The sequence below is a fragment of the Xyrauchen texanus genome, chromosome 5, assembly GCF_025860055.1.
Source record: "Xyrauchen texanus isolate HMW12.3.18 chromosome 5, RBS_HiC_50CHRs, whole genome shotgun sequence".
NCBI classification, from domain to species: Eukaryota; Metazoa; Chordata; class Actinopteri; order Cypriniformes; family Catostomidae; genus Xyrauchen; species Xyrauchen texanus.
Genome location: NC_068280.1, coordinates 38,107,708 through 38,128,630, shown reverse-complemented (window position 1 = coordinate 38,128,630; position 20,923 = coordinate 38,107,708). Strand labels below are relative to the sequence as shown.

Here is a 20,923-nt window from a genome sequence, read left to right as displayed (position 1 = left end):
TCCACAAAACAAACTCTTGGTTGCTTGCGGATTAGCTGCTGATTCTCTCTCCGATGACTCCAGATAATCGATCCATTTCTCGATGTCCGACACTCTTGTAACCAACTCAGAGAATTTTGTTTCCATCGCCGTATTTGATCGACGTATTACAGCAAGATCCTCTTAAGTCGGCAACAACTTTCGTCAGCATCAAATACATGTTGGACAGTTGACATTGACTCTCTCCCACCGCACCGTCCAAACTGAGTCCCTGGTCTGCGGCTCTGTCTGGGGTAGCAGCTTGAGCACGTAAGTGTCTTTTAATGTCTCCAGATCCTGAGGATTTTGAATTCTTTGACATATTGTCCTCCTAGAACAGTTATGGAACAGGGTGTATCGAATCTCACCTGTTTATGACATAAAAAGTATTAAAAACTAGCAACGTGCACAGAGCTCGCCATTCACACGTCTGACCCTCACATGGCGTCACGTGACTCCATGGTTCATAGATCTTGACACAGTGACTTGAGATAAAAACACTTGTATTTTGCGAGTTGAGACTTTTAGAACGTTATGACTCATGACTATTAGATCTGTATATTCCCATTAGATTGTTGTGTTCACATTTCAGAAGTTATACAGTGGAACTGTCACAGATGAGTGCTGTAACAAGCACCTGAATGAGACACGCATAAGCACACATACATAAGTATCACACACAACCACCTCTGCATACACAGTCTGGCTGCTATCATTAATATTACACCATGTATACAGAGTTTTGTATTGTGTGTTTTGTTGTTTTAATGTTTGTTGCATGCTGTTTATCGCCTCATTTTGGTTTAATGCATTATTACAGCTGTTTGAAGTTCATTATTCTCTCTGTTTGTGAGTCATCAGGATTACCTTAAATATTCATATAAATGGACACCACACAATTCATGCAAGTGTATTGTCATTTATTTCTCATTTAAATCAGCATACATTTGGTTTATAGGCACACTGGTTCATCAGCCAAACCTTAAATAACAACATGTCCAAATTCTAAGCTTTTAAATTACACATATTTTTCAAATGAAGCTTTTAATGAATTGGCTAGCATTTACATGTTAAAGGGTTAAAAATATAAACTTAAAAAAAATATTGGTTATCGTATCGGCCACAATGAGCTGGGAGATATAAGTTATCATTATTGGCCCAGAAAATCCATATCCGTGCATCCCTAAACAAAAACCCTAACCTGCAGTATTTTGCTACTCTTGTGTTTGACAACCGTGAGAAGATGCACCGCTCTACTGTTTAGTTGAAGATGTCAACGGTATCTTTGGAGTGTGGTGTTTTGAAAAGTGGGGGCATGTCTAAATTAACACTCAGTCTCGTGGAAGTACAAGAACAGCTAAAATCGCTTACAGCACCATTAATGGAATGGAAAAATCATGAAAATCTTTTGACTCTCGTATTTATTTTTCTATTTTTTATTAAGCTAGTTCTGAATAATACTGATAAGAGTAGACATCACAACTTCCCTATGTTCATTCAGAATTTAGGCCAATTTAAAAATATGACACTGTCTGTGAAAGAGCTCTTCTTTGGTCTCTTTCTTTGCTCTTCTGTGTCTCTGTGCACTTCTTTCTTCCATTTCCCTCTGTTTCTCAGTCTAATTATCTATCATTATGTTTCTTATTTTAATTTCCTTTCTGTCTTCATTTATGTGTATCTGTGCACTCACATAGTTTGTCTCCATTCAGGTTGTCAGTAAACTGGTTCAAATTCGTGAATACATAGGGAAGGCATCATCCATGAGAGATGATCTGTTGGAAAAGAATGATGTGCCTGCAAACGTGGAACGTCTCTCTCTACTTATCGCTCATCTGAAAGAGCAGGAGAAGTCCTACCTGCGTTTTCTTCAGAACATACTGGTCAGTATTTGTCTCCAAGGTCTATTGGAAATTTCATATTTGTCATTTGAATGACTTTTATTGCCAAAATTTAATTTGAGATTGTAAAATTGTTTAAGGTTGTATGAATTGTGCAATTGTTAAGATTGTTCATATCAAATTAAGAAAAAATTAAGGGACTGTAGCCTTTAAATGGCTGAAAGTATTGTAATTATCTAACATTGTTTAGATATCCCATTTTTAGCTGTATTTCCATGTTTTTAAACTTTTAATTAATCCTGATGTGATGCTTTTTCTTTTTAAGTGGCTGCTTTCCCTCTAACATATAGGCTTTTGTAAATGATCACTGTGTGATCAGCCAAACACAACATTGTTCAGGGACCTGCATCCTCTCCCACTGCTCAGCAGTCTGTCAATAACCTGAATCATACCAGTTATGAAGTGTTAGGCTTTGTTCTTAGTTTCACAGGCTTGATTAATGTAGAGGCCAAATCTAGGGCAACATGTTCCACAGCATGTTTCTGCACTTCAGTGTGACCTCACTTGGAGTATCTTGGTTTTGAGTATAAAACGCAAAGACAATTTTTAAATTTTATTGTGCAGTTGCCTTTTCCTTGTTCAGTTTAAATTAAAAAAATTATGCAAATGTAGTAGTAACTGCATTTTCTTCCTTAGTATCTTGCTTGAACATTGTTTCCATTATTAGCTTAGCATTTGCACGTAACCCATAACTAGCAGCATTATAAGCAAGTGCCTGCAGCGTCTCTATCAAATTCGGTCTGTTCTGAGCCTTGCTCCTCCCTGCACTCTACAGGCTAGGGAAAATGAGGATGATGATGAAGGTGCCACAGTGGACTCTGCAGTAGGTTCAGGCTCTGTGGCTGAGAGCACATCTCTGAACCTGGAGCTGTGCTCCGAAGCCTCCAGTGCCATTGTGAGTACTCGCAAAAGGCCCATATTTTCCTCTTGGTTCCTTAACTGAGCATAGATAAGGGTGTAACAGGCATGCAAGGTGAAATCTAGAGCTCATACCTTTAAAGCATAGTTGGCTTGCTTGGATGTCTGAATGTACTGGAAGAGGTTATGGAGTTTGACCTTTTTTTCTTTTTCAGGTTTTTGAAAATAAATTATTCAGTATTTGTCCCATTTATGTGTAAAATCAATGGTGAACATTTTATTTTGTATGGACATTTATTTAGGATATATGATGATACTTTAGATGTGTGTCATATTAAACAGTGTTTTGTGGTGAGTTATAGCAGATTTCTGTGAGAAATGTGATGTTGACTTATTGCCATGACACTGCTGAATGAAGACATTTGAGACGTTTGCAGCTTAACAGGTTCTGCTTGTACTTTTGCTTTTTTTCTTGGACTCATTCTAAGATGCTTACTTGCTAATCATCTTTTGCAAGTAGCTAACATTTAAGTAACGTGGTCAGAAATGTAAGTGTACTTTGTGCTATAGAGTTTATTGGATTTTATTATTAGTTTGGTGCTTTGAGAACAGTGTGACTTCATGCTTGATTTGCCTTCCAATTTTATTGTGAAAATGTGCCACCAACAGTAATGTGTCTGTGCCAACCTCCAACCTCTGTTAGCTGTTGCTATTGCATAGTTCCAGGTTGATCAGTGATCCTGTTCTAATGAAATCTTTCTATTTCATTCTTTCTCAGGGCCATGGGGTGTGTGGAGAGCAGAAGGAGGAGCTAGAGAACATGCATAAGCAACATGACCTGCTGAAGAAGATGCTGGAACAGCAGGAGCAGCTCAGAGCACTACAAGGTCGTCAGGCTGCACTACTTGCCATGCAGCAAAGCGCTGAACAAGCCATAGCTGTGATGGATGACACTGGTGAGGGGAACAGGCATGCTTGTTTCATTCTTGAGTTTTAAAGTTATAAGTAGTTTTTTACATCATATACATGTGTGTTTTACAGTTGTTACAGAGACTACAGGAAGTGTGTCTGGTAGGAGTATAACCTCAGAGCTCAATGATGAACTCAATGATCTTATCCAGCGCTTCCATAACCAACTGCATGATTCTCAGGTACATGCACACAGACCTAAACAGCCAGTGGTTTAGCCTCTTCCTTTTCACTAGGGTTGTCAATGTAATGTTGACTTGCCACAATATCATAATTTTCACTCATGGAGTCATTTTCGTTAAGCAATAGCCTACACAATAATGCAAGGCAGCTTAATTTCAAACACTAAACTTTTTTTATTTATTTAAAGTAAAAATTCTATTAAAATGTGTGTTTTCAACTTTTTGAAAGATAGCTCTTATACGTAAATTACTTATACATATTAAGATATAAAAACAATTATAAATGTAAACCTAATAATTATAATGCTGATAATAATCACTGAAATATAAATCATGGTTCGAGGTGAATGTGTTTTTGTAATATTTTATGACTTAATCACAGATGTATAGGCTGTATATAAAGTGACCCTGCAGAGTTGCGCTCACAGCGAATTGAACTCATGGCACCTCCTGAGCTGAGATGGTCTGAGGTCATTTACAGCATTTTCATAGACGATACTATTCTTGCAAAAAAAAATTCAGAAGACTAAAACAAAGAAACCCTTTACATATGTGTGTTCCTCGGGACTGCATGCCTCAGAACAAACAGTGCATCAGACAAGAGTAAAGATGGCTTTTCTGTTATCTGTTCTTAAAAATAAAATAAAGTGTGTTTCTTCAAGTTTGTGCCTGTGTGTCTAACAGCATTTGTGTCATTCTGAATCCGAGATGTCTTACAGTTACCTGCCATGCACATTCTATTCGCTACCTGCAATTAAACGTCTTCTGTCTGTGTGCGTACTTTAATGCCTGTGTAATTTGATATGTTGGTAAAGAACATCTAGCTTTCAATGCGTTATTTAGGTTCATTTATCATGGGTTGCAAACTCTTCATTAGACACCCTTCTTTATTTAAGGCTATTCTATTCATTAAGCCATTGTATTGATATTGGAAGTTCCATTCATAATGTTGTACCTTGTAAAACCGGTAATGCTGTACACCGTGGCAACCCTAATCTAACACATTATGTTTTTGTACAATTAATTATTTAAAAATAATAAAAGTTTTTTACTACGGCTGTCCTTTATTCTAAAATGTTAATCTATAATATTCTTTATATAATTAATCACACTGAGTTAACGTTTTAAATCAACAGCTCTTAAATTAACATTTTAACTCGTGCTTCCTGACCCGTATGTAAATTCTGGAATAAGGTGTTTTATACAGTGACACAATGTTACTGTTGCCTGTCTAAAACAAAATCTAAATATTAGACTTATATTTATCTTTCTCTCAGTCTCGGACAGTCCCAGACAACCGACGACAGGCAGAATGTCTCTCTCTCTCTAGAGAGGTGTGTCGATCACGCACTAGCCATAATTCCTGGGGTCAGTTGCCCACCACTGCCCCACTAGCAACTGCATCAACCTCCGCTAGCGCCAAACTACAGGAGCTACAGGACAAAAAAGAGACCATGGACAAGATCCTCCAGGAACTCCACTCTCTTAGAGATCAGACGCTCAACAACAGCTCCTGTAAGGCACCCTGCAGTTACTAATACTTTATCTAGTTTCCTATTTTGTAAAATACCCTCTTTTCCCTTTAGATGGAATATTTATTCAAAAATATTTGTGTTTGTTTGTTTGTATTGCATTAGATGCTTCTCTCAACAAGTACGGATGTGTTTAATGTGTTGTATTGCTGTAACTTTGCAATTGATGAACAATCGAAAATGTCTTTTCCCCCAAAACCTTTTGTGGACAAAACATTTAAATGGAATAGGTTGTGAAAATAAGACATGACTTGGGACAGTTTGGCCTTTTAAATGGACTGTACATCTATCCCTCAAACCTTGTCTAATTATGGTGTCTTCCCTGAATAAGGTTAAAAAAAATATGATTGTGTTTTTCAGGTCAAAGTGTCGGTCAACGTGTTGTACGCATGGGCGTTTCCATGCGCATGTCAGTTTTGGATAGAGTGGGAAATGAGCCACGTCCAGTGAGGCAGGACTCTTCCTCTTACAAACAGAGAGATGATAACAGCCACCCTTCTGACAAGCTTAGGTATCCCTATTCTTTTCTCTATCCTTTATCTTAAATGCATGTATCAAACGTTTTTTATTTGTTATTAGTCTTTAGTGCTGTATTTTGCTTCATATCTTGTTTGTCCCTCCCTTTAGGAAACTAAAAGAGGTGCATAAGCGTTTGAATGAACTGAAAGAGCTTGTTCAGTATTATGAGCAGACATCAGACATGGTGGTGGATACAGTTAACGAGAATGTGGAGGATGATAAGGAAACTGAGGATGGATCACTTTTCGAAGCTATGTTTGATTCAGAGCAGGAGAACCATGAACCTGTCACCAACATCAGGTACCAGAGGAATCTGTGTTAGGAGGAATCTGAGTCATTTCATTCCTGAAATAAAGTTAGCTTCTGTGTTGTACATGAAGTAACACTCATTGTGGAGTTTCTGATTTTGCTCATATTAGGTCAGGCATCATCCCAAAACACTGTCAGACACATTTTAGGGTGGGTGAACCAACCCTGGGTAATCTCTAGCAGTTTCTGTGCCACTTTTGTCCACATGGTGACTACTATGGGATTTGGAGAATACTTAAAGGATTAGTTCACCCAGAAATGATAATTCTCTCAGGATTTACTCCCAGATGTTTATTTCTTTACCTCTTCAGCAGAAATGAAATGAAGATTTTTTTACAGCATCATGGCACCCATTCGCTTTCATTATATGGACAGACAGAGCTGAAATGTGTTTATAAAAATCTTCATTTCGGCTCCGCTAAATAAGGAAAGACAAACACATCTTGGATGGCTTAAAGGTAAGTAAATCATGATAGAATTATCAATTTGGGTGAAGTAATCCTTTAAGTAATCTCTCCTTTCTGTACTACTTTTGCAGGTAGTTACAATGAACTGGCTACTGTTAAACTGAGTTAATCTTTTTTGTTTATTAGAAATCCAGCCCAACCTCAGTCTCCAGGTAACTGGATGGAAATGAACAGTCTGACAAAGGCTCACTGCACCTCCAATAACAGAGATGGACGACTAAACACAGAGTGTGAGATTAATAACCGTTCAGCAACGAACCTCCGCAGTCTCAATGCTCCCTCAGTCACAGGTCAGACCTCACATTCTTTTAACATCTTTATTAGGACTGTCGATTTAACGCGCTAATTCCGTGCAATTAATTTTATAACGTAATAACGTAATTAATCGTAATGCCACCGGACCATAATTAGTAAGATTCCTGAGAAATGCAAGCTTGTAGTACCACCGGTTTACTCCAGAGGGCAGTAAGTCAAACTTTAGCTGTGTGAGCAACATGCAGTTTATACAGTGAAGAAAACAACACTCCAGTAGGCATAACAACACAAACATGCGTTACATTCTTGCATTCAAAACACTTGAAGGAGCGCAAATGCGAACTAGGGTATCAAGATGTGTTTAAAGATTGAGTATTAAACTATATTTAACTTGACACCCTGACCTAAACATTTAATGCCACCCGAGACACTACACGAGCATGTCTGACGCAAGTGTAAATTAATACACAATAGCACATTATCCTATTAGCATATTTTTGCTGTGGTATCGAAATTGTTATCGAGAACCGTGAAATTTAACTGGTATCGGTACCGATTACTGAAATTTTGGTACCGTGACAACACTACTCTCTACTACTCCTAAATACAGCATTTTAAAAAAAAATTTTAATCTAAGCTTTATTTTGAAACACCTTAGTCAACATGAAAATGCTTTTGAAATATGGTTGCACCAATGTATCAAGTGCCCCAAAAGCCCCTGCAACCTTGAAAATAATAATTAGGGCCAAGCAGACCAATATGACAGAAAATCCACGTTTGAATGCTATATTTAAAACCTGCTTATAATCCATGAACCGAATTACTCATAATGTAATAGAATTGTATTTTATTTTTGACTAATAGGTGGTATTGCGACCAAATTTATATGAGAATGTCAGGCGGTGGTTATATTGGCACAATATAAAGTTTCATGTCGATTAACCAAAGCGTTGAAAAGATACAGCCTCAGATTCATTTTGGGATCTTGGAATATTTTAGGACAACGGTTTGGTCTATAGCTTTTGATAACTTTTTGCAAGCTTGGTGTAATGATGACGTAGGACACATTTGATAAAGGTCTGATGAATGGCATAGGACTAGTTCGCCAATGTAGACTTTTTGCGATTACATATAGTACATGAATGATTCGACTGACACCAGTGGTACTTGAGGTAAAGTTGCTCAAAATGAGGACTGCTATCATAAGATATGAATTACTTGTGTTTTGTGAAACACTGTACTTTACAAAAACCACATAGCATCAACTGGTGGCCAATTTAATTGTCAAATTTGAAAAAACCTTTTGGGCAAAGAGTCAAATATGTCCACCGTGTTTCATTCCAATCGGCCTTTGTTAACCTTGTCTAATAGCTGAATTGGCCATGTTTTCGGCCAATGGCAGGCATGTTCCGTAAGCAGCAATACCGGGTTCAAGTCAATCATCGGCAGCTTGTGCAAACAAAAGCATAATGACAAGTTTCAAGTCAAGATTAAATGAATGCTTTAGGAGGAGTTAGAAAAGTATCATTTCAATGAAATTCAAAATGGTTGAGGCAATAGGGCAGATCATGGGAAATATGGCATCATTGTCATAACCATAACTCAAGAAACTGGATGAGACCAGTCTCACGAACATAGGCCATATTATTAGATTATAGGCCACACTGTTGAGTAGTTAAGAGCAATAAAAGCTATTTCTCATATTTCTTGACCAATAGGTGGCATTGTTCCGAACTTGCTCAGGTACAATCAGGGTATGATAGCTATCACATGCACCAAGATTAATTTTAATAGGCCAAAGCATAACCAAGATGCAACCTTGTTTGGAGTGCTCTCTGTCAAATTCATTGATGATTGGCCATTGGTGGCCATGGTTACCACATGTGACTCTACCCTCCCTAGCAACCGGGCCAATTTTGTTGCTTAGGAGAGCTGGCTGGAGTAACTCAGCACGCCCTGGGTTCGAACTCGCTACTCCAGTGGTGGTAGTCAGCGTCAGTATGCGCTGAGCTACCCAGGCCCCCTAGAATAGTTATTTTTTAATAAAAACTGATAATTGAAAAGAGTTATGCTTATGAATGGAAATAAGCTTCAGTGGTGTCTATAAAAGTTTCAGTAATAATAAATGACTGTGATTTTCATCCTAGCCAGTGCTGAAAAAAGTAATAAGTATCACGTGACAGTGTTGTCTATGCACTGTTTCAGTAGCAGTCAGGACCTCTGTACAATAATTTAAACTTAAATACTGAAACACTTTTAATTACCATTTAAATAAAAACTGACCTTTCTGCCATCATTTACTCACTCTTGTCGTTCAAAACCAGTATGACTTTTTCATCCGTGAAACACAAGATTGAGGGACGAGAGGATCGTGTTTGTGGCCGTCCAAGCTCCGAAAGCACACAAAAAAAGTGCCATTAAAATCATCCATAACACTCGTGCCTTAGATTTAAATTCTTCTCAAGCCATATTATTTCAGACCGAAATGTAAGTGTTAATTCACCTCGTCACTCATTTGAAACTGGCATGCATGCAAGAATGTCCTTGTTAACATGAGCGCACCTGATATCAACGTTTTGGGCTTTCAAGAGCTGCGCGCGCAGGACGCGCTGTGGCAAATGTTTAATCCGGGCAAAAGTTTCAACAAGGCAGGAGAAAAGGCAGAGGAAATGAAATTGCACACGTCACATTGGTCTTTATATGAATTTCCACTATTTTTGTTGAATGAGATTTTAGGATGGGTTAGTCTTATGTGCCCTCCTTGCAATACCTCCGGGGCACGCCCCACACTTTGAGAACCACTGGGCCACATCCAAAACCTATTTGCTTATATCTTTGCAAAGATTCAACGTATCAATATTCTTTTAATTAGTTTTTGTCAAGAGGGTCTGTAAATTATATATACCAAGTTTCATGAGAATCTGTTTGAAAAGGTAGATTTTTCAAATAAATCGAAATTGATAAAGTTTATTATGGAAATGGAAATTCAAGTGACCATATCATTGTGGGGCGCTGGTGAATTCAGAGAAGCTACAAATGTGTATTGTAACCTATACGGTTCCGAAGTTATTAGCAAAAACGTGACTTAGCTAATTATACCGCCACGTGTGGCCAATTGTCACAAAATGTGATATGCGGCTTCGAGTTGACACCCTGCTTGTGTATAGTCATTTCCGTAATGACTCAGCCATTCCCAATAGGATTTATATTATGCTGAAATTTGATTAACGCGAGACCGCTTGTGGTTTAAATAATCAATACATCACAAATAGCAAGAAATACATTCAAAACGTTCAAATATACCATCTACTCATTTTTCCAGTAACAATAAAAACATCCAGCTATGAAGTATACAGCATTTAAATTGAGCCAAGAGGTAAGTTCTATTTACCTGCTTCATGTAATATAATTTTATGGCATCACTGTTATATACAGTATAGGACCAAACTCCACATACCTTCTGTGTACTGCGCTGTGGGAAGCGACAAAAGTCAGCAAAACTTCTATTTCTATTTATAAAGCTTAATAATGTGATACTGCTTTTTACATACCATAGCCAAAATTACAAAGTCAACCAGTGATGAAATAGGAGAGCAGCAATTAAACACTTATAATACTACTACCATGTAAGATGTGTTATGATTGTAACACATTGTATAAAAAGCACTATAAGGTCACTATACAGTATATATTTAATTAAAGGCCATACAGTATACAAATGCTGGTCATTAAACAACACATAAGATTTTGAAGCACAGAATTTATTCACACCACCAGAATACAATGTAAAAATATTTACACACAAAGTTAATAATGGAAAATGCTGGATGTTTTTTAAATTAACCACACTACAAAAGAGACAACATGTGCATGACAACATAAATAAAACACAATAATATATAAACTCCATGCATATTTGCATAGGTTTGTTTGCCTCGGTTGCTTTCTGTGTTCTCTTGTTGAGCTAAAAGCAGATCTTACAAGGTGGGATCATCACAGATGTTTTGTAATATTGGAAAATAAAGTGACCATATCATTGTGGGTCACTGGTGGATTCAGAGAAGCTACAAATGTGTAATGTAACCTACAGGTGAAACTCGAAAAATTAGAATATCGTGCAAAAGTTCATTAATTTCAGTAATTCAACTTAAAAGGTGAAACTAATATATTATATAGACTCATTACAAGCAAAGTAAGACATTTCAAGCCTTTATTTGATATAATTTTGATGATTATGGCTTACAGCTTATGAAAACCCCAAATTCAGAATCTCAGAAAATTAGAATATTGTGAAAAGGTTCAGTATTGTAGGCTCAAAGTGTCGCACTCTAATCAGCTAAACACCTGCAAAGGGTTCCTGAGCCTTTAAATGGTCTCTCAGTCTGGTTCAGTTGAATTCACAATCATGGGGAAGACTGCTGACCTGACAGTTGTGCAGAAAACCATCATTGACACCCTCCACAAGGAGGGAAAGCCTCAAAAGGTAATTGCAAAAGAAGTTGGATGTTCTCAAAGTGCTGTATCAAAGCACATTAATAGAAAGTTAAGTGGAAGGGAAAAGTGTGGAAGAAAAAGGTGCACAAGCAGCAGGGATGACCGTAGCCTGGAGAGGATTGTCAGGAAAAGGCCATTCAAATGTGTGGGGAGCTTCACAAGGAGTGGACTGAGGCTGGAGTTACTGCATCAAGAGCCACCACACACAGACGGGTCCTGGACATGGGCTTCAAATGCCAAACGTCTTACCTGGGCTAAAGAAAAAAAGAACTGGTCTGTTGCTCAGTTGTCCAAAGTCCTCTTTTCTGATGAGAGCAAATTTTGCATCTCATTTGGAAACCAAGGTCCCAGAGTCTGGAGGAAGAATGGAGAGGCACACAATCCAAGATGCTTGAAGTCCAGTGTGAAGTTTCCACAGTCTGTGTTGGTTTGGGGAGCCATGTCATCGGCTGGTGTTGGTCCACTGTGCTTTATTAAGTCCAGAGTCAACGCAGCCGTCTACCGGGACATTTTAGAGCACTTCATGCTTCCTTCAGCAGACAAGCTTTATGGAGATGCTGACTTCATTTTCCAGCAGGACTTGGCACCTGCCCACACTGCCAAAAGTACCAAAACCTGGTTCAATGACCATGGTATTACTGTGCTTGATTGGCCAGCAAACTCGCCTGACCTGAACCCCATAGAGAATCTATGGGGTATTGCCAAGTGAAAGATGAGAGACATGAGACCAAACAATGCAGAAGAGCTGAAGGCCGCTATTGAAGCATCTTGGTCTTCCATAACACCTCAGCAGTGCCACAGGCTGATAGCATCCATGCCACGCCGCATTGAGGCAGTAATTAATGCAAAAGGGGCCCAAACCAAGTACTGAGTACATATGCATGATTATACGTTTCAGAGGGCCGACATTTCTGTATTTAAAATCCTTTTTTTTATTGATTTCATGTAATATTCTAATTTTCTGAGATTCTGAATTTGGGGTTTTCATAAGCTGTAAGCCATAATCATCAAAATTATATCAAATAAAGGCTTGAAATATCTTACTTTGCTTGTAATGAGTCTATATAATATATTAGTTTCACCTTTTAAGTTGAATTACTGAAATTAATGAACTTTATACGATATTCTAATTTTTCGAGTTTCACCTGTATACGGTTCCGGCGTTATGTGAAAAAACGCAAATTGGCTAATTATACTGCCACCGTGTAGCCGAATGTCACAATTTCAAATGCGGCTTTGAGTTGACACCCTGCTTGTGTATAGTTATTTCAATTATCCTCCCAATTCCCAATGCGAGTTATAAGGTGCTGAAATTCAATTGGCCGGTGGCATATTTAATTTGAACTTTGTCGATCAAGCGGCTGCAAAGTTATGACAGTTGTTTTAGTTGTAGCGCCCCCTAGGGACGGAGTTTTACAAAACATTGCTGACATCATCTTAACGTCCTGTTGACTGTGCAGTTTGGTTACATTTGCAGTTTGCGAAGAGTAGATATTGGTCAATTTCTCAAATTGCATTAAACCGAAGAAATGTTATCGTTTATCGTTAAGGAATCAAAGGAAAAAATAATTTCAATTCTAGCCCTTACATTACCAGAGATGTTTATTATAGCTTAGGGTCAGATGGGTGTGTGTTTGTGCGCTTGAGTAGTGAGGGGGATTTGGGATCATCCTGCCAAGTTTGGTTCTCCATGACTTCAGTCCACTTGACATTGCGTTTACTAATGCATATGGGGAGTGCATTCATACATGACCTATTTGAAACCTATCTACAATAACGCCAATATTCTAATATTGGCTATGGTGTTTGAGCCCCGCCTGTTTTGGTGAGAAACTTACCGCTAGTTTCGGCACAAACTGACCGCTATAAAACAGGTGCACAGACACCATTTCTTCAGAATTTCTTCCTTCAAGACAGTGATTACCTCTTGTCTCGAAGCCCTCTACCTTCGCCGTCAATACACACCAGTCAGCGGTCGGAATCTTCAAGGTAGTGCGAGAGACACATCCCACCGTCAGACAGCTGCGTTTTCGGTCTGGGCCGCACCCACTTTGTCAGCTCTCATGGAGACAGACCATCCTCACTGTGAGGACAGGAGTCTTGTTTTGAGGGACGATTCAGCTTCTCGCGGACTCCCACCCGCCTCTTCTGTGATTCCCGAGGGCTCACACGAGGGGGCACGGCGGGGCCGCGAGGTTGAGCAGGACGAACTTTTGGTGGATTTCGTGCCGGAACACGCCCCACGAGCCCCTCAATCTCCATGAAGTGCATATATCCCCATACACTATGCGCGAGACGAGCTCCGGCCCTCTGAAGGAGAGTGCGGCCTCGTCTCTTTTGGTGGATCTGACACTGGGGATAATGACGATGTCATGTCTCTCGCCGCATCAGGCAAATGGTCAGTGGATGATGCTGCTGCCTCTCCCCCCAGCGAGGGCAAGGAACGTGCATGCACCACTGACAGGGAGATGTTCCACGTCCTTACAAGAGCAGTCGAAGAGCTTCACCCTGACTGGTCTACCCCAGAGGCACCTGAACAATTTTGCCTCGATAAATGGTTCCAGCAGTTTGGACCCCATCAAATGGCAGCATCCCGTACAATTCTTCCCCGAAGTTCATAATGAACTATTCAAGTCCTGGCGCGCGACCTTATATGCCGCGCTCGCAGTGACGCCATCCTCTTTAATGTGGATCATGGGAGAGAAAACGGTTATGCCCAATTACCCCCTGTGGAGGAGGAGGTAGCGGCACACCTCTGCCCAGCGAGTAACATGTACATCCTTCCAAACTGTGTCGACAAACATCTGCACTGGCGGGAAAAGCTTACTCCGCAGCAAAACAAGCTGTATCAGCACTCCACACAATGGCGGTGCTCCAGGGCAGAAATGAGTGATAAGGAAAAAGCCACTCTTTTGGATGCTCCAGTGTCTCCAGCTGGCCTTTTTGGCAGCTCTATGAATAAGTTTTCTGAGCGATAAGTCGCGATTCAGCAGCAATCATAGGCTATGACACACTTTATGCCCACACGGAGTACATCACAGCTGGTTCGCCCTCGCTCTGTTTCGAGCCAGTGCGCGACTAAAAGCTCCATCCCTGCTACCTGCGTAAATAAGAGGAGTGGAATATACGCTGGAGTGACATCAAACATAACAATTCAAGGACTGACAACTACTGACAAAACTAGAAGGTGTATATATATATACACTTGGAACTTAATGAGGGAATGACATACAGGTGGGGATAACGAGGGAGTGATCAGGGCAGTGACTTCTGGGAAACGTAGTGCAGGAGAGAACTTCAAAATAAGAGCCCTTGAATGTGGTGAAGACAGACTGTGACATCACCCCCCTCTTTTAATGTGCGACTCCTGGCGCCCCAAGACAGATGATTGTAGGGAAACGCAGAAGAAATATCCCAGGGGAATGATCAGGGCCTGGGGGGCGGCTTCAGGGCTGGGACTGGTTCTGGAGGCCTGGGAGATGGCCACAGGACAGGGACTGGTTCTGGAGGCCTGGGAGGCGGCCACAGGGCAGGGACTGGCTCAGGTGGCCTGTCTAAGGCGGACGGAACCGCAGGAGTCGTTGTCTCTGGGGGTGGAGATGCTGGCAGAATAGTCTCTGGGGGTGGAGACGCTGGCAGAATAGTCTCTGCGGCCGAGTCGAGGGAGGCGGAGCCGTGGAAGGCTCGGGGCTTAGAGCCTTGGAGAGCACTGGCAGAAACTGAAGAGAAGGTGCCCTCTTCCTTCTCTTTCTCCTTCGGCCAGCAGGGAGCATGGTTACATGGACGGTCGAGGCTATGGGCGCTGACTCTGGGACGGTCGAGGCTACGGGTGCTGGCTCGCTGACCGTGGCAGGCATGGGCTCTGGCTCGCTGACCGCAGCAGTGAATCGGCCACTGGAAACAGGATAGGCTGAGCCCCCCCCCCCCCCAAAAAAAATTATTTAGGGTAGTTGGGCAGAGTGGAGTTACCTTGGAGACAGGGGCCGTGGAAGGCTCTGATTTTCTGCCATAACCCTCTAAGTGAGGAGAGAAAACTGGTAGTTGAGTAAAGTCGGGGAAGAAGGGTAGCGAGGGTAAATGGAGGACCAGGGTGGCAGTAACCTAATCAACCAGGGGGAGATTCCCCACCTCAGGAAGCACAGTTGCACAATGGAAATGTAACCCCATTCCATACATGGGCTTGAGGTACCTGTCTGGAAAGCCTGTAGTTGCTGCGCAGTGAAGGAACCTGGTTGAGTATTCCAGTAGGGGTAGATCCTGCCTGAACAGCTCCAGGAATAAAGCCGTTGGATCCATGCTCACGTGGACAAGGATTAAGTCATTAGGTAATCCTCAGTAGGGGTCAGTCCTTCTGTAACGTTTGGTGCCCAAGGAGTCAAGAGGAGACGCAGGAGTAGAAACTTTAAATCCTTTAATCACAATAACAGGAGTGGAACAAACACTGGAGTGACATCAAACATAACAATTCAAGGACTGACAACTACTGACAAAACTAGAGGGTGTATATATACACTTGGAACTTAATGAGGGAATGACATACAGGTGGGGATAATGAGGGAGTGATCAGGGCAGTGACTTCAGGGAAACGTAGTGCAGGAGAGAACTTCAAAATAAGAGCCCTTGAATGTGGTGAAGACAGACTGTGACACTCATATGTTTAATAGATAAAATTTTTGTTCAATGGAAATATATTTTAGAACAATTAAAACTATTTTGTACCTCTTTCTAAATTTTTTAAAACTATTTTGTACCTCTTTCTAAATTTTTTAAAGCTTAATTCCATAGTAAAACCCTCATTTGTTGACAAAAGTTGCAGTCTGTATCAGTCTATAGTTTTTTGTTAAAACAAAGTTTTTGTATTGGCCAAAATTTGTTATATCTGTGCATCCCTAGTTTGTAGGAATGTATTTTATCCTGCAGGAGTTAATTAGATTGTGCATAGTGCTCTCTGTTTGATATATGGTTGGATTAGAGGGGTTGAAAAATAAGAGGACTTCATGATGTCAGTCAAATAGGAAAGTTGGATATTCATGTGCACATATTAGTTTAAAATATGGTAAGGTTTGATTTCATATTCACTTTAAAATAGTGCATGCTTCTCTCCACTGTGTGCAAAGAAATCCTCAAATTATTTGTCTCTTAACTATTTATTTTTATTTTCATTGTTTTCTCTGCAGAATGCCAATACAACCCGGACAGGCCTTATGATGGAGTTAAGGATGAGGAGGATGATGATGAGGCACTGGCGGAGGAGGATGGGGCGAGAGGTGGAAGCAGAGACAGTGATGGTTCAAGGTCCAGTCGTAGAAGCAATCTAGGGGGTGATTATATTCAAAAGGTTCACCGTCTTCAAACAGCTAAACAGAAACTAAGACAGCTGCAAGAACTAGTTGCTATGGTGCAGGTGAGTTCACATTCATCACGTTCCATGAAAAACTAATAATATATTGTCAATACGTTGAGAGGTTCTGTTTATTCTTCATGCAAATGTAATGTGAATGGAGCTTTCTAAATGACTTGTTGAGCTGCAATATTTTTCTTCTGTCTGTTAACGTTCATTAAGAGTGATGATTCAGATGGTACTACAGCTAATGAGGAGGACGGTTTGAAGCAGCAACCCAATAACACCAGAGTGACTGCTCCAAAAGTCCAGAGGGACAACACCCTCTCTGACAAGGCCAGGTTAGTGTGTACTTGTGAATGCAAAGTCTTTCGTTTTCAGTTCCCAATGTGTTTGGTGTGAAAAATTGCTTTACAGAAGATTTTACTTATTTACAATATTTACACTTATTTGCATATACAATTACAATGTTTGTGTTTTAGAGAGAAATTGTATGAGGAGAAACTCAAGCAGCAACAGCAGGAACTGAAGCAGCTTCATAAAGAGCGGCAGAGACTAATGGATATTCAAGGCAAGATACAGGATTTAGAGTGGGCTTGTCCTGACTTCAAGGTACTTCACATATATACACACACAAAAACACTTATGTGACTTAGAATAGGCTGCTATTCACATATACAGAACAGTTGTACAGCTCCTGAGATGGTTTATTTCCTAAAATGAATCTGTGTCTTCTTTTTCCAGTCACCTGTGAGCAGCAGTGCCAGTGGTCAGATGATGAGTAAGATTCCTGCAGCAGCCTCGGCTCCTGCTCCTGCTCCTGTACCTGTACCATTACGCTCTTCCTCAGATAAAGCCAACACTAGTGGACTCAAACCCACCGCTGAGCCTCCTCCTGTCACAATCACTGATAATGAGGTGATTGGAAGTAGAATTAAGATAACCTAGTTTAACACTATTTCTTTTCAAGTAAGGATATTTTTAAGCAAATATATATACATGTCATAAATGCAGCATTTGTGTCTTAATCAGTTGAACTCCGAGCATATCACTAAACTGCAACGCAGACCACACTCAGAGCAGCTCCTGAAGAGCGTGCGAAGATAAATCATCTGCAGATGTTCGTCCATACTCTGCGAAAAATAAACAGGGATTTTGATAGTGGTCTTTGTAATTGCGGGTTCATACACAGTGTTAATTACATGCAGTGATGCAGAGGAGGAGATGCCCCCTTGTTTTAATTCTGAGGATATGATAATGAAGAAACATATTTTCAAATGTACACACAATCTCAAATGTGTTCCTTCATGAGATAAAAATGCTTGTAGGTTAATTCGGAGAGCCTTCAAATAAAGAGAAAGGGAAGAATTTATGACAGAAATATTTTACTATTGCACAGAATAATATAATTATAGCTGTCAGTTGATTAAAGGGCTGCTAGGAGTTTAGCTATGTTAACAGATTTTGACATTCTGGAATATTTGAAGCTGTTATCGACGTATAAGATATAATTATAGACAGTAATTTTAAAGCCAATACAACATTTTTTTTGTTTTTGTTATGGTATTTTGTGATATTTTACATTTTTTTTTAAATCTATTCCATGTTCAGTAACGCACTTTTTAAAGTTTGATCCACAATAAACATGCATTTTGCGTGCAACTCCTCCCCCGCCCTCCAACCACTGTGCAAAACCGTTCAACAGCTGTGGTTGGCCCTCAAACACAGCAGTGGTAAAAATGTGCCACTGCAAGAGCCCTATTAAGCATGACTTTGAAATCCAAATGAAAGGCGCTACTGTGAATAGGCGAGTTCTGAATGGCATACTTTTACTGTTTCTGTCATATCTGTATATGGCAGCAATAGCAAAAGTAGTATGGTAGAATGCCATTCTACATATGTCCAACATCTTTTTTTGCTTTTAGGGTTGGCACTGACCACGTACCTATAATAATACTTCATTCGAATACTCTGGTAATCATTAACGGATGCATCAAAGGGTCAGTGACAGCAGATTCAATGTTTAAATTGTTTGAAGTGCTGCGTCGACAGACCGTACACAGGAGGACAAGCTATCCTGTCACAACGGTCCCTCATCGGTGCCATTTATCATATGTTTTTGGCTTTCAGCTGATAGTTAAGACTTGACATAATTGTGTGGTAATTAAATTCCACCTTGCAAAGGCTGCAAAGCACTTGATTTTTGTCAAGTCATGTGTTTTTTTTTTTTTTTTGTAAGTGGTCCTTTCTCCATGACTTGATAATTTACACGAAATCGCTTTTTTGTGTTTCTAGTGTGTATGTCAGTGAAATGACCCCAGACACATAGCAAAAGTTCCGCCCTATTGGGTCGTTGCTAATGATGGCCATGTTTGATTTCCGGTTTGGCAAGTGTGGTCATAGCCATTTCTAGTTTAGCCAGAGGCTGCTGAAAATGGTATTTTATGAGGATTTTACAAAAAATGTTTTGTAGCATCACAATGAAGACACATAAGGACGATCTCATAAATGGTGTGTTTATTTAAGGCTGTCGTCTGCCACAGTTACACCATACACTCTGTTACTATTTGGAGAACCACACTTGAAACATTGGTGAACCCCTTCTGCCCAAAGTTTCCCCCTTTTACACCCTGAGCAGAGCAGAGGTAAAATAAACTAACAATGAAAACAGTTTTAAAGTTATAGTTTTATTTGGTTATTGTGTGTATCAGCTGTGGTCGGAGATGCGAAGGCACCAGATTTTGCGTGAGGAGTTGAGACAGAGGCGAAAACATTTGGAGAGTCTAATGGCTGAACAGCAGAGGAGAAGCACACTCAATGACTCTCCATTCAGGAGTGACACTCGCGATACTCAGTCCTACAGCCGTGATGAGAGGTAACACGTGGCCTTAACAGCTTATTCTTGATCCAATTGATTGAAATTGTGTTTACATTAATCTCAGATAATGATAACATGTTATAAATCTGTCAGAACTGTGGCTACCTGGGGTGGGTCAACCCAGTGTCCCCTTGGTGATGATAGTAATTTCTCATCTGAGATGGGGGCTGAGGAAGACGATGATGAAGATGAGCACGATGGGGGAGTAGAGTCCAGTTCTACTGATGAACTGCAGGCTTGCTCTACTAGAAAACAACGCAACTTCAACATGAACAAAGACACAAAACAGTACATTCACACTTGTAAACACCAGAATTGTTCTAGGGATTAGATCACTCCAGAACCAGTAACTGTTTTTTCAATTTTCTCTGTGTAGTCTGAAGGTTCAGAGGGAGGTTAATAGGAGTCCTTCCCCCTGTGAATCGAGAGGTCACTCTTGTCAGCAGCAGGATGACAGAGGGAGTTGCAGCAGAACCAGGCGGCAAGAGAACCTGCGGTGGGCAGCAGATCTGTCTCTCTCTGAGGGCATAGCACCAACACACTGGATGGAACAGATCACAGACCTTCAGAAACAGCTCAACTTCAGCACTACCATGTGCCAAACTCTGCTACAGGACCAGCAGGTTAGATAATGCACACCATTTTTTACTCTTTCGCTTCTGTATCTCTTATCTCTCTCAATAACTGTTGTCTTATCTCTCTTGTCTCTAGACTCTTTCAAGCATGCTTCAGACTCTTCTGACAGGCCCCTATGGTGCCATTCCCAATAATGTGACCTCTCCTCAAGTCCCTCTCATCATGCACCAGCTAAACCAGTGTTATATACAGCTAGCTTGGCAGCAGAACAATGTCAATCGGTGCGTCTTTAACATTTCTGGAAGCTTTTAATTAGAAGTCTGATGTAAAGCATGAAGAAAAAGGCAATTACTGTAGATGGCTCAAAAGTGCTTGAATTTCACAACGAGTTGTCAATTTTCATCAGTCACGGATAGGGCTGCACAATTAATCAAAATCTAAATCATGATATGACCTTGTGCGATTATTAAATTGCAAAGGGCTGTGTTTTAATTAAATAAATAGTCTGCTCGCTTTAAAGTGTATTTGTGCTGCTCTGTCCAGTTTATATTATGTTAGAGCACTATTACAGTGTTTTCAGAGCAGTTCTGTGCTCCACAACTCCATCTCATTCTTACAGTAACAGAA

The 20,923-nt window shown here is 40.2% G+C and overlaps 1 protein-coding gene across 5 annotated transcripts in view; it reads left to right on the top strand.

Annotated features, from left to right (window-relative positions):
- LOC127644408 (pericentriolar material 1 protein-like) overlaps window positions 1-20,923 on the top strand; it is a 63,692-nt gene that overhangs the window by 13,867 nt on the left and 28,902 nt on the right. For 4 of the 5 annotated variants that reach the window (XM_052127563.1, XM_052127565.1, XM_052127561.1 and 1 more), the window contains exons 5-20: window positions 1,728-1,898; window positions 2,692-2,811; window positions 3,553-3,730; window positions 3,816-3,925; window positions 5,203-5,440; window positions 5,818-5,968; window positions 6,085-6,276; window positions 6,879-7,042; window positions 16,679-16,905; window positions 17,065-17,183; window positions 17,325-17,454; window positions 17,587-17,760; window positions 19,554-19,717; window positions 19,814-20,008; window positions 20,097-20,343; window positions 20,432-20,577. In XM_052127563.1, the coding sequence (XP_051983523.1) occupies window positions 1,728-1,898; window positions 2,692-2,811; window positions 3,553-3,730; window positions 3,816-3,925; window positions 5,203-5,440; window positions 5,818-5,968; window positions 6,085-6,276; window positions 6,879-7,042; window positions 16,679-16,905; window positions 17,065-17,183; window positions 17,325-17,454; window positions 17,587-17,760; window positions 19,554-19,717; window positions 19,814-20,008; window positions 20,097-20,343; window positions 20,432-20,577 (2,726 nt within the window). The remainder of the gene's footprint in view (window positions 1-1,727; window positions 1,899-2,691; window positions 2,812-3,552; window positions 3,731-3,815; window positions 3,926-5,202; window positions 5,441-5,817; window positions 5,969-6,084; window positions 6,277-6,878; window positions 7,043-16,678; window positions 16,906-17,064; window positions 17,184-17,324; window positions 17,455-17,586; window positions 17,761-19,553; window positions 19,718-19,813; window positions 20,009-20,096; window positions 20,344-20,431; window positions 20,578-20,923) is intronic. The other variant, XM_052127564.1, reaches the window with a different exon arrangement.